Source organism: Saccopteryx bilineata, chromosome 5 (assembly GCF_036850765.1).
Source record: "Saccopteryx bilineata isolate mSacBil1 chromosome 5, mSacBil1_pri_phased_curated, whole genome shotgun sequence".
NCBI classification, from domain to species: Eukaryota; Metazoa; Chordata; class Mammalia; order Chiroptera; family Emballonuridae; genus Saccopteryx; species Saccopteryx bilineata.
The window spans coordinates 107,612,927-107,627,554 of NC_089494.1; the positions used below are offsets into that span (position 1 = coordinate 107,612,927).

The window sequence follows — 14,628 nt, forward strand, 5'->3', positions numbered from 1 at the left end:
GGTGTGCCTCCCATGTGTACACTCTTCTCTTGTAGTTGAGCCTTGGTTACTGTTGGCACATGAATGGCAAGGATTTGTCCCCAGGCCATCAGCTACAAGGACTGGCTCCAACCACTGTGGAAGATCCGCTGTGCCAGGCCCCACCCCAGGAAGCCCGACTTACATGAGCAGGGCTCTGGTACCCTGAGAGTCTGCTCCTTCAGTATGTCACTTCTGAAGGTGGCTCTGGCCCTCCCGGGAGGCCGGTCAGCCACCACTGTGTCCTGCCTGGGGTCACCTGGCATGAGCTACACAGTGATCTGCAGATGGCTGCTGCTAGTGCTGAGCCTGGGGCCACTTAGCTAGAGGTATGGAGCAAGCTGAGGCCAGATGCTGCTTGTTTGAGAGATTTTAGGAAAGTCTGAAGCATGAGACAAGACAGGATGTTGGTATGGAAAAGCCACTGGGAACAGCTTGGGTGGGTATGCAAGCTGTGTGAGGCGGGGCCTCGGGGAATCTCCAGGGCAGTATAAACAGTGATAGCCAGATGGGTGGAGGCTCAGATGTGGTGCCTGTGCCCCTTCTGTTGGGGGAAGGCTCAGCAGAGGAATAATGGTCTCTGTCAGAACATCTGTTAGGGGGAAAGTTGCCCCTCCAGCTTTTACCCTGATGTGGGACAATTCAGTTCCTCCCTGTATGTCCCTGGTGCCTTGTGAGCTGCTGCCCCAGCACTGGAGCTCAGAAGAAGTGATTCCAGGGAAGTACATGCACAGACCCTTTCAGAGGAATGCCTGGGACTCCAGCATCCCTCCTCACCCAGCTACAATCCCGCTGGTTTTTACAGTCAGAAGTTATGGGGACTTCTTTTCCCAGCACTGGAACCCTGGGCTGAGGAGCCTGGTGTGGGGCTGGGACCCCTCAATCCTTACAGGGGACCTCCACAGCCAAAAGCTCCCTCCTGACTTTCTGCCACCACACGTGAGTGCTGGACCCGCCCTTTCCATGTCTCTGCCCCTCCAACCAGTCTCTGTGTGGCTTCCTCTTTATATCTTTAGTTGTAGGACTTCTCTTCAGCTAGATTTCAGGCGGTTCTGAAGGATGGTTGTTCTGTAGTGTAGTTGTCATTTCGATGTGGTTGTGGGAGGGCCTGAGACCTACGTTCACCTGCACCTCCATCTGGACTGGAACCCAGCACACGCTTTCTTGGCGGGTGTGGGCACTTCACAGGCCCAGGTGGTCAGGTGGGGAGAAATCCTCTCACTGTCTGGAGAGTGAATTTGCAGATATCTGATTCTGTGTAGAGGAAGGCTGAGAATATCATTCAAACAGTTTCACATCTTCTTAGACATAGAAACATTTCAGGGAAAATCTTTGCTAAAACTAAGATTTGTGGATTACTGGAACCATCCTTCATCTCTCAACATTTTAAAGAATAATTGAAACCTGTCCAAAATGCAGATATCTATAACTTAATACAGTATTCTTAAAATCTTGGTGAAGATTAGCTTTTTCAAAAGTGAAATCAGAATTATGATTATAAAAGACACAAACTGAACCAGTTTTTAAAATGAAAAATACTAAAATAAATAATCTGATTTTGAACTCTACATATTCCCTAGATCCTGAAAAATGCGATGCAAATTTTTTTACTTAAGCTTTGAAGTAAGGAAAACCTAGTTTTGATCCTAATATACTACATACTGACTAGTGTCTTGGCTTGTAACTTAGACTCTTTGAGCCTCTGTTTCCTTATCTAAAAAGTGGGGACAATAAAACTGATTATTGGCCCTGGCCGGTTGGCTCAGTGGTAGAGCGTCGGCCTGGCGTGCAGGGGTCCCGAGTTTGATTCCCGGCCAGGGCACACAGGAGAGGCGCCCATCTGCTTCTCCACCCCTCCCCCTCTCCTTCCTCTCTGTCTTTCTCTTCCCCTCCTGCAGCAAGGCTCCATTGGAGCAAAGATGGCCCGGGCGCTGGGGATGGCTCCTTGGCCTCTGCCCCAGGTGCTGGAGTGACTCTGGTCGCAACAGAGCGACGCCCCAGAGGGGCAGAGCATCGCCCCCCCGGTGGGCAGAGTGTCGCCCCCTGGTGGGCGTGCCGGGTGGGTCCTGGTCGGGCGCATGCGGGAGTCTGTCTGACTGTCTCTCCCCGTTTCCAGCTTCAGAAAAATACAAAAAAAAAAACCCAAAAAAACAAACAAAAAAAAAGAACTGATTATTGTCAGGCTCGTATAAGATCGGTAAAAGGCCCCAGCATGGTGCCTATTACGTAGCAGACCTTGAAAATGATTGATCATTTCAAGCATGATACAGTTATGTTTTGTTTGCTTTTAAAATTCAGTAACAACAGAAAGCAACAAAGAAAGAAAAATAATTAAAAATATATAAGCCAAGTTGATACAGAAAGGACACAGAAAACTTATTTACAAATAATATATGTTAATGAATTTAAAGTAAAGCTTTTATTCAACAGTCAGCATTTATATTTGGCTATTTTAAAATCCAAAGCAAAAAAAAAATGTCTCTTTCATGACACTCAATGAAAACAATGCACTTTAAATATTTATAGAAAGTTTAGTGGAGGAAGTGAGCTAAACCAAGGAAGGAATTCCCCTGGAGACCCCAGGGGACATTTCCGAGCTGTGCCAGTGTCCCTCTGCCCCGAGGAGAAGGGTTCAGAGATCATGCTCTTTTGTTTCTCCAGGGAGAAGCTGGCAGTGGCCCAACTACAGCGAGAAGTTGCCCAGAGAAGAAATGAGGGCGCCATGGTAAGTCCCAGTCTGTCCAAATTCTGAGTCTCCCTCCCATTGGTCTCTGGCTTGAAAGGCATTTTGTCTCATTAAGGCTATCTAAGGAAAATGCTTGCTTGCAGTGAACTGAATGCTATATTGGTAAATAATGTGTTTATAATGTAGAGAACTCTCCCATTTGCACAGAGGAGAGAGGGTGAGAGAAAGAGATTAATAAAAATATTTGGGCTTTGAAGAGAATGTTCTAAGGGTAATAAGGCTTTATTTTCTTAAGATCTACTGGATGCACCAGCTTCCAGCTGTGAACACAGTATGGAGAAATGAGCAATCTTAGGTTGCCAGACAAGGACAGTTGAGCATAAGTCAAGCTTCCAGTTCTTCAGACTTAAAAAGTAAACAACCTGAAACCACTAAGATATTTGCTAACGTCTTTGTCTTTTATCCTTTTCCTTCTCTTCACTATTTGCAATGCATCTTGCACTGTCCTTTTCAGCGTGTGCCATTTAGAAAACTGTGTTTTGAGTTGTACTGAAATCAATATGGTGTTTTGGTCCATTTCAACTTCATTTTATAGACTGCCTGTGCCCAAGTATCTGCCTGTGGGCTACTCTAGCATCAGAGATGACTGTCTGGGGACCTGGGAATGTACACGTGGGGATTAACTGCTGCTGTTACCTCTGAGGAAGAAAGAGAACATGCCAGATTCCCTCCCCCCTCCCCGTTTATGAAAAACAAGGGCACATATGCAATGTTTCAGCAAAAGAATTAGCTTTTCTTGAAAAAGAGAATTGATGCATTTTAGATCCTGAAGGCTGTTTCCATTAGATTTCATGCAAATTCATTGATAATATAGCTACTGAGAAGAGTAAGACATTTAAAAATATATCTGTGCTGACTTCATACTTCTCTGGACAGGGAAAGCAAAGGGCTGGAGGAGAGGCTGCACGTTGAGTGGGTCCCGGAAGGCACAGTACTCTTGAGCATGCTGAAATACTCAGGTGGTCCGTTGTCTGCTCTGCTAGTGATCTTAATGCAAAGGGAGTCTCGAATGCTCAAATAATACGAAGCCACTGCTCAGCAGCAGTTTTGAGCAATGAATTGGAAGTTCGTTGGAGAAAATGAAGGTTTCATCAAATGGTGAACTGAAAATTTTCAATCTGCAATTTTATTGCATTGCAAAAATGTTTAGGACTAGGTCATTCTGCAGAGTTTCAGTTTTTTGTTTATAGAAACAAAAACTGGGTCTCAGTTTCTATATTTTTAAAACGAGGAGTTTGGACTTGTTTGATTTCTTTAGTGTCAGTTGAGCCTGAGCTCTACATCAATCAGGCATCCCCAATTTGACTTCCTCATCAGTGGGACACTCCTGCTTAACAGCGGGGCTGGCAGCCTCTTCAGAACTACTCTTGAGGCGGCTTTGAGGATTCTACTTATTGGTTCCAAGACCAATTGCCATTGAGGGAAGGAACAACGACACACAAGTTAGTTGCAAGAATCATGCAGGCAGTTTATTACTCACGAATCCTATGGCGTGCCTGGGTGCAGCTTAAGGGAGCCCCGTCGGCATGCTCCTCTTGGCTGTCCTCGGTCAGAGCAGCGTGGAGACAGTCCATGCTCAACATTGGAGTCTGGGCGACTACCGCAGCAGGGGGGCCCCTCAGCCTTAGTACCTTTTCTGACCTATGCCTTCTAGCAGGTGCTAATCTATGGGATTATCACATCAAACTCCCTTTTTTGAGGGGGGATGAGTTCCTAGCAGGGAGCCCTTTTTTATATTAATCTACAGGATTGTCACATCAAGTCACTTTTTATCTGTATATAACTTCACACACACACTAGCTGGGCCCTGCGCAGAAGGCATAGTCTGCCTGTCATATCTGTACACACTAGATTAGTTCCCACCCAGAGGGCGTATCCTTATTCACTTGCCTTAATGGCCTTTAATATTATATCCTAACTTATTTTTATATATCTTCTATATTTTTCTATATTTCTGTATATTTAATTACTGTAACACTATATTACTGTAACAATGAGCTTAGTGTGTCATGCTTCTGAACATTTGTTCATATAAAGTTTTTATGATGGGGAACTCTTTCTGGTGATAACTAGATGTAGTTAAGCTCGTAAAAGTATAGGCCTCTAAAGGATGTATCCTTCTGACTCTGACAGTAAATGGGCAGGAGATGAAATCATCACAGGCGTATAGCTCTGTTGTCTTTTACAAAACAAAACCCTTCTAAAAACAGTATAAAAGTAATGGTTCAGAGTAGAAAATACCCAGAAAACACAGACAAACAATAAGATAACTCTGCCTGCTCAAGAAATAACTTTGGAAAAGTTTCCAGTGTTTTATGACTCTTAATTTAATAGTGGTAATGGAAAAAAAATCACATTTATGCATTGATTGGTTTAGCAAATATTTTTTGAGTATCCACCGTGTGCTCAGTACAATTTTAGGCACTGGGGAAACATCAGTGAAAAAACAGGCAAAAATCTGTGAGCTTACATTCCAGTGGTTGTGGAAACAGCCATTCAACATAACTAGAGTGTTCGATGGTGGCAGCAGCGATTTGAAAGTAAGGTCAAAGTCGGGGAGATTGGGAGTTCTAGGGGACCACTATATTAAATGGAGTGTTCCTAGCAGTAAAGCACAGAAAAGGTAGTATTTGAGTAAACACTGAAGAAGGTGAAGGACTGAGCCATCATGATACCCAGAGAAAGAGCTCTCTCGTCAGAGGGCAGAGAGCTGAGCCAGTGCCAAGCCCTCAGTGCCTGGGAAACAGCATGGAGACAGGGTGGCAAAAGGAAGTGAGGGAGGGAGAGGGTGAATAGTGAAGGTGACGTCAGAGAAGTGATGGGGAGTGCAGGGGTAAGTCTTCAAGGTCCCCAGGGGTCTTTGGCTCATCCTCTGGGTGACTGGAGCTTTTGGAAGGCTTTGAGTGAGTCAGTGATATGATCTGATTTACTACTATTCATATTACTGTTACTTCCCCCATTCCATAATTGATCACATCTCACTTCCTTAGAGACACCAGAAACCCTGATTTTCATTAATGTCCTATATTTTGTTTTGGTTTTTTTTCTGCCTCTTTTTCAATATTTTTTCCCTTTCTTTACCTACTCAAACCCCCCTGAGTGTTCTATTTAATTATATGCTTCAGCTTTTCTGCTCCCAGGATTCATCCATTTCTGATTCTTTCATCTGACAGCTCCTTAAATCAGGCAATTCTGGTAATCCTCCAAATTCCATCTTTCTGTTACAAGCCCACTTCTGTAGCAGAAATGGAAGAGAGTTCATCCCAACCACATCACCTTATGTTTGAAAAGGCTACTCTTACAGTATGAAAATAAAAATGGTATGCAAAAATTTATTTAAGAAATATTTTCAGGAAAGCTATATAATTGAAGCAGACATTTATTTTTAAAATCATGGAATCATTATTAATGAACCTGTTGTAATCAAAATCTCTAATACAAAGCATGCCCTTCTTAAAATTTGACGTTATGCAATAAATCTCTTTACTTACACATTTTAAGAACAGTATCCAAAGTACCATTTTTGAGATATTTGGTTGTTTTTTTTTTTGTTTTTTTTTTTCATTTTCTGAAGCTGGAAACAGGGAGAGACAGTCAGACAGACTCCCGCATGCGCCCGACCGGGATCCACCCTGCACGCCCACCAGGGGCGATGCTCTGCCCACCAGGGGGCGATGCTCTGCCCATCCTGGGCGTCGACATGTTGCGACCAGAGCCACTCTAGCGCCTGAGGCAGAGGCCACAGAGCCATCCCCAGCGCCCGGGCCATCTTTGCTCCAATGGAGCCTTGGCTGCGGGAGGGGAAGAGAGAGACAGAGAGGAAGGCGCGGCGGAGGGGTGGAGAAGCAAATGGGCGCTTCTCCTGTGTGCCCTGGCCGGGAATCGAACCCGGGTCCTCCGCACGCTAGGCCGACGCTCTACCGCTGAGCCAACCAGCCAGGGCTTGGTTGTTTTTAACATACTTTTTACTTTGGAATAATTTTAGGCTTACAGTAAGGTTTCACACCTGCATACCCTTTAACCTGTTTTGTAGTGTTAGCATCTTTAACATAACTGGCGTAGTTATCAAAACTAAACAATTAATATTGGCATGTTGCTATTAACTAAACCCCAGATTTTATTAGAATTCCACCAGGTTTTCTTATAAATGCTCCTTTTTTGATCTAGATTTCAATCCAAGTTACCCCACTGCACGCAGAGATTCCTTTTTGATGGCTAGTTGACACATAGCTGGGAGGAGGAAGAACAGGAACTTGAACATGAGGCGGGTCTCAATTTAAAGTCCAGCTCTGCCAATTGTTAGTTGTGTGACCTTGGACATGTTATTTCACTGGTTTTTGTCAATTCTGCATGCTCTATTGTTCTGTTAACTCAGGTCCTTGGGAACAGTTTCTTTCGATATATTAGATGCTTCATATTTGTTTCCTTGGTTCTTAACTCTTTCCTCCATGAAATAACTACCACTGCTGTAAGTACCTTTCATTGTTTTTCACAAATTGCTATAAATTGTATTTTTTTTTAATTATGGGAAATTGTGTTTCAGCTTGTGCTTCCTATGACTGGCTCAGTTTACTACAAGATCTGTTCTGTCCTTGAGACTTTACTGTCATCTTTAATTTTGTTATATGTAAAATAGTTCATTCCACCCTTATTATAAAGATAATTCTCCTTATCTTCTTAAATGTGTATATTCTTTATTTTTCTGTATGTAAATCTTTGCAGATTCTAGGTAAAATTAAAATGGCCCGAGGTAAGGATTAAAAAGAATGTTTTTGCTAATTAATAGTTTACAATATCATTTATGGAATCATTTAACTTTTACCATTTAACTTTTACCATAGTCCAAATACCCACATCTCTCTGGGTCAGTTACTGACTGCGTATCCTCTTCTTCACCCTCGTCTGGTCTTACTCTATTCTAAATTGTTTTAATTATTTTAAATGTAGAGTTTATTAATACTTTGTAGGCCTGTTTTTTTCTGATCATATTTTTTCTCCAAACTAGTAAATTTTACTTATTGAATAGAAGTAAGAGTTAATGAGTTAAAAATATGTATTTCTTTTTAAAAAATAGCAGAAAATGTTTTTATGTATTTATCAGAGAATAAAATATCTCAGAGAGAGTATTTCAAATTATATAAATAATGGCTTAAATATATTTGCCATTTTCTTACATTTACTTTTTTTTAATTCATAAGAATATTACTGTTTGTTTTGATTGAAAAGATACTTATGCTATTTATATATACAGCACACTATAGATATTTATATCTTACCAAACACAATTTTATAAACATGCTGCCTGGGTTATATTATGGAAAATCTCAACACTCTATGGTTCCTTTTCATCCCAGTGATTAATTTCTATTTTGGAAAAAGAAAAATGCCAATTCTTTATTACTCATCTAAAGCACTAAGGAAGCACAGACTCCCCACTGACTTGTTAGATGGTATCCTTTTCCCTGCATCCAGATATTCAGGCACTGGCTTGGTGTTACTCTACTGCGCTATCGGATAACTTCATAATCATACTGCCTTTGTTTGTTTTTTATTCATTTTGTGTGTGTGAGGGGGGGTAGTTTTGCACAGTGAACATCCAAGGAGTAATGATGTAATGGTCAAAGACTGAGATATTGCTAGTTCTCTCAGGAATGGTGAGAGGGAAAAAAAAGATGGTTTGAAGAAGTTTGGATTGTCCTTGTTGGAGAATGAGGCAAATGTAGGATATCAGTAGCCCTCACCAGATCTTGCTCATTCAGTGCCACAGTGTGGACAGTCAGCTGTGGCACTAGTACTACTGCACTTGACTGGGTTAGCTGCTGCTAACCAGACAAAATTACTGTGAAGAACTTGACTCCTGAGCCACTCTCTGTTCATGTTTCCAGTGGGTCTCTGTTCAACAGCAGGGGTCTCTTCTAATATCTGCATAGCGTTTGAGAGATTTACACCTATTCTTATTTTTAACCTGCTTGTCCCCTGCTCTCTCAGCAGTATTTGAGTTTACTTTTTCTTTTAGTAACTTGTAAAAAGCAAAAGTCACAGTGTCGAATACCTGTTATTTAAACAAAACAATTTCTTTTAATGTAAGGGACACGTGAACTGAAAAACGTTGCACACAACCCAGGAGACATTGCCTTGGTGTACTGCCAGGATTTCGCCTAGGAGGCCCGTCTTCCTGTGGGTGCTGGACAGACATACAGACAGCTGTATGGTCTGGCATCTGGCAGACTAAAGGCAGCCAAGAGGGAACTCTGAGTTGGAAAACCCAGGAGTAAGAGGAGTATGACACTATAGTCCCTAAACATGCCAGTTTACCCACCAGCTGTCTTAGGGTCAGGTTTTTGGTTTTGGCAGAATTATAAAGTTGTTGTTCATACTAGCCTAGTGGGTGATACTACTTATTCTCTAACTGCAAGTAGTCAAGGGAGTGAGGTTAGGGTGGGTAATGGTGAACTAAGGTTTTTGTTTTTTTTGAATCGAGGTATAATTGACATCTTTATTTTAGGTGTATACGGTAACTATTTATTTTAGGTATGTAACAATCCATGAGCACAATCACTGCAGTAGGTTCTTTTACTGTCCATCAGCTCATTATGCATTTTTTCCCTTGTGATGAGAACTTTTAAGATCTGCTCACTTAGCAACTTTCAAACATGTCAAGCAGTATTAGTAATGACAGTTACCAAGCTATACATTATATCCTCAGGACTCATTTATTTTATAACTGAAAATTTGTTCCTTTTGATCTGTTCCCACCTCTGACAACCATCAATCTGTTCTTTATATCTTTGAAGTTTTTTTTTTTTAAGATATCACATAGAAATGAGACCGTATAGTTTTTGTCTTTCTCTGTTTGACTTCTTCACTTAGCATGATGCCCTTAAGGTCCATCCATATTATTATAAATGAAAGGGTTTCCTACTTTTTTTTATGGCTGAATAATATTCTGTTGTGTTTGTATGTATGTGTGTGTGTGTGTGTGTATATACATACATACATACATACACATGTATATTATATATAATAGAAATAAAAATACTTATATATGGACGGTTTTTATTTACTCATCCATTGACAGGCACGTAGATTGTTTCCACCCCTTGGCAATTGTAAATAATGCTGCAGTGAATATAGAGGTACAGACATTTTTTTTTAACACGGTGATTTTATTTACTTTGTATAAATGCCCAGAAGTGTAATTGCTAGATCATATGGTGTTCTATTTTTAACTTTAGGAGGAAACCTCCATAGTGTTTTCTATAACGGCTGCACCAATTTATATTCCTACCAGCAACACACAAGATTTTTGCCAACATTTCTTTCTTATCTTTTGATAGAAGCCATTCTAACTGGTATGAGCTATATCTCATTGTGGTTTTGATTGTCATTTTCCTCATAATTAGTGATTTAGAACTCCTTTTCATGGATCTGTTGGCCATCTGTACATTTTCTTTGGAAAAATGTCTGTTCAGATCCTCTGCCCATTTTTAATTGAGTTGTTTATAATTTTGCTATTGAGTTATATGAGTTCTTATATATTTTGGATATTAACCCCTCATCAGATTTGTAATTTGCAATTACTTTTGACCATTTGGTAGGTTGCTTTTTCATTTTGTAGACGACTTCCTTAGCAGTGCAGAAGCTTTTTAGTTTGATGTCTCTCTTGTTTATTTTTGCTTTTGTTGCCTTTGCTTTGATGTCAGATCCAAAAACTTATTACCAAGACTGATGTGCAGTAGCTTACTGCCCATGTCTTCTTCTAAAAGTTTTATGGTTTCAGGTGTTATGTTCAAGTCTTTATTTTGTGTTAAGTATTGTGTGTGGTGTAACTAGTGATCCAGTTTTATTTTTTTCTTTATGGCTGCCCAGTTTTCCAAACACCATTTATTAAAGAAACTGTCCTTTCCCCATTGTCTATTACTGGCTTCATTGTTGTAAATTAATCTACCATATATGCATGGGTTTAGTTCTGGGCTTTTTATTTGGTTCTTTTGATCTGTGTATCTGTTTTAATGCCAATACAATTATTTTGATTACTGTAACTATGTGATATAGTTTGAAGTCAGGGAGTGTGACCCCTCCAGCTTTGTTCCTGTTTCTAAATATGACTCTATTTAGGGTCTTTTTTGGTTCCATACAAATTTTAGGATTGTTTTTTTCTATTTCTGTGAAAAAATGTTGCTGGAATTTTGATAGGTATGCATTGAATCTGTAGGTTGCTTTGCATAGTATGGCATTTTAATGACATTATTTCGATCTATGAACATAGACTATTTTTTTATTTTTTTGTGTCTTTCCCAGTTTCTTTCATAGGTTTTGTAGCTCTCAGTGTCCAGGTTTTTCATCTCCTTGGTTTAATTTATTCTTTTTAAAAGGAATTTATTTTTATTTAGGCAATTAAATTTAACAGGGTTTAATTTATTCTTATGTATTTTATTTTTGCTGCAATTGTAAATAAGATTGTGTTCTTAATTTTTCTTGCTGATAGTTTGTTACCATCAGTATAGAAATGCAACTGATTTGGGGAAAAACTGGGATTTTAGCAGCATAGAAAGCTTGGACTTATTTCTTCATGTTAATATACTCGTGTTAGAAGCAGTCATAGTATTGAGTTTACGTATCATCCAGAAAAGACAAGCATCATTCTCTGTTTATCACTGGCTGAAAATATCCATAATATACATTTGGGAAAAGAGTCAGGACTGTTTTTTCTTGCTTACAAAATCCAACTTAATAATTTAGAGAGCCAAGTGGACATGACTTTCTAAGAGTTTAGAATGGTAGGTGCCGAACTTCAGGACAGGTTTCTCTATCTTTACTAAATTTTGAAAATAGGCCCTGCATATTATTTTGTTCATTTATTTATTTAACATATCTCGCAGAGAATAATAAATGAAGTCTTTGCTTTCTTGAAATGTATAATATAAATTATTCATAATACAAATACATCAATGTCATGCTGTTTATGTCCCCTGTTATAGTCAGCAGTATCAGAAGTCAGTAACAGACAAACATTGGGTAACTTTGAAAATTGAGTAGAATATTTTAAGTTATTCATTTTTAAATAAACACAAGGGAAATTAAAAATATTTAAGCTGAATGGCAATGAAAACACTATATATACAGAACCTTATGAGATGTAATCAAATTAATACTTATGGTGAAATGTATAGCTTTAAATGCATGGAATAGAGAGAAAAAGAAAAGATTTAAATTGGTTAATATCCAACTCAAGCAGTGGTAAAGAATAATAAAATAAACGTACGGAAAGAAGAGGAAAGAAATAATGAAATAAAAACAGAAACCAATGAACCACAAAATAAAGAAAGCAGAAACATTTTTAGTAACACCAGTTTATTCATTTAAGTAGAATCAGAATCCAAACATGGTTTTTATAGAGTATTAAAAGCTAATCCTAATGTTAATATAAAACAATGTGGGTATAAGTATAGATTATACAATTCTTTTTTTTTCTATAATTTTATTTACAAAATTAAATTTAATGGGGTGACATTGATCAAGAAGAGTACATAGGTTTCAGGTAAACATTTCCATACCATTTGAACTGTTGACTATGTTGTGTACCCATAACCCAAAGTCAAATAATTTTGTGTCACTGTATATTTGTCCCTCTTTGCTCCCCTTGCCCCTCCTTCACCTAACCCCTTCTCCCTGGTAACCACTTCACTTTTATCTATGTCCATGAGTATCATTTTAATATCGCACCTGCGAAATCATCTAGTTCTTAGCTTTTTCTGATTTACTTTTGTTGAGCAAAAGGTTATATAAGCCAAGTTAATAAATTATATACCCCATTTTAAAATTGTAACATCCAATAGATATAAAGACACAAAAGTCTAGGAATTTTCAGAGAAGTTCTCAGAGTAATGCTGTGTATTACATGGCTGAGTTTGATCTTTACTATTTTTGGAAAGAGGCATCAGTCTACAGCCTCTTAGTTTTCCCTAGAATTCTTCCAAGTAGAAATGGTATTCCTAAAGAGCCAATGCTTACTTACCTTACCATGTAGCACTCCCCACGCCAGTTAATATCTGCTAACATCAGGATTGGCTGAAAGTAAAATTTAGGTTAAATGTCCACCTTCCTTTTATTCCAAGTCAGATATTGGACAGTATTCTACCAGGGATCTTGGAAACTGCAGAATTTGTTCCATTTCTAACAAGGCAGATGTTTTAGAAGGCTATTTAATGCACAAAGAAGATTCTGACAGTCCATCCGGAGGCTGAAATGGTTTTCTATGTCTCTGTGTTTTGTGTTTGAAAAGGGGATGGGTGGAGTAGGACATCATGAGCATGGCACTTCCCTTCTTATACTTCAAAAAGTAGAAGAGAGACGGACATATAGTTAAATGCACATATCTTAATTGTCCAATTGTCTAGTTTAGACAAATGTATTTAATTGTGAAACCAATCCCTCCATTGAAATAAAAAAAAAAATTATGACCACAGGAATTTCCTTCTTAACCCATCTTAGTCACACATTTCCACCCTATAGAATCAACCATTGATATATTTTATATAATTCACATATTAGATTTGCCTGTTCTTGAATTTTATATAAATGTATTTATATAATATATAATATAGTATGAATTGTTTTGTGTTTGGTTTCTTTCCTTTAATGTAATGTTTTTGAGATTCATCATGTATTGTGGGTATTTCTATAGTGAAATAATAATTTATTTTATGAACATGTCACAATTTGTTTATCCAGTTTTCTTTTGACAGATACTTGGGTTGTTTCCAATTTTATCTATTATAAACAAGGCAGCTATGAAATTCTTACAAAATTCTCTTTGTGGACAATCAGTTTATTATCAGATATATGGTTTGCAAATTTTTATCTCATTGTATAGGTTTTCTTTCACTTTCTTGATCCTTTCTTGTGTCCTTTAAAATACAAAAGTTTTTAATTTTGATGACGTGAGTTTATTTTTTTCATTTCTTATATCTTTTGATGTCATATCTAAGAAAGCTTTGCCTCATTAAAAAGCCATGAATATTTACCTCTAAGAGCTTTTACATTTAGGTCCATAATACATTTTTGAGTTATTTTTTGGGTTGTTTGTGGAAAGTGACCAACTTCATTCTCTAGCATGCGTCTATCCAGTTGTTTTAGCACCATTTGTTAAAAAGACTTCTTTCCCCTGTTGAGTTATCTTGGCACCGTGGTTGAAATCAGTTGATATGAATGTGAAGGTATGTTACTGGACTTTCAGTTCTATTCTGTTGACCTCAATATCTCTCCTTATGCCAGTAGAATACTGTCTTACTTGCTGTAGTAATAAGGGGACACAAGTACTTTGGTGTGGTAAGTTCCAGCTTCATTTTTCTCTTTCAAAATTTGTCTTACAGGAATTGGTATTGTTTATTGCCTTTTTTCATTTCTTTTTAGATCTTGGATTTTTGTATGAAAAGTGATTTTCCCCAATGACATTTGGGTTTGTGTTATTAAACTCTGGACCTTGTTTGAACTTTCTGCATTGTCAGGTTTCTGTTGACATGCCCAACAGGAGAAGTGGGAGGCTCTGTCTTGTTACTACTGACAAGTTAGGGCAGAAGTCCAGGGTTCTCACCACCCTCCATTGACATCAAAGGTGGTGCTTCTCATTCCTGCTGGGCAATATGGGAGTTGCGACTCCCTGCTAGGCCTCCACTGATACCCCCACCCCAGATGCAAGAGGGGCAGGAATACCTGTTGCTCTTCCCCACATGGCCTTCACTGACTCTAGGGGTACTTGCCTCATTTCCACTAAGCAATGCTGGTAACGCTACCTCTCTATTAGGCCTCCTCTGACATCACCCTGGAGGGGACAGAATGTTTGGGGGAGGGCTGAGGAATGC

The 14,628-nt window shown here is 38.9% G+C and overlaps 1 protein-coding gene across 7 annotated transcripts in view; it reads left to right on the forward strand.

Moving 5' to 3' along the window:
- The window catches only part of NCKAP5 (NCK associated protein 5), a 1,181,736-nt gene that overhangs the window by 586,797 nt on the left and 580,311 nt on the right, over nt 1-14,628 (forward strand). For all 7 annotated transcript variants that reach the window (XM_066233486.1, XM_066233488.1, XM_066233487.1 and 4 more), the window contains one exon: nt 2,680-2,743. In XM_066233486.1, coding sequence (XP_066089583.1) covers nt 2,680-2,743 — 64 coding nt within the window. The remainder of the gene's footprint in view (nt 1-2,679; nt 2,744-14,628) is intronic.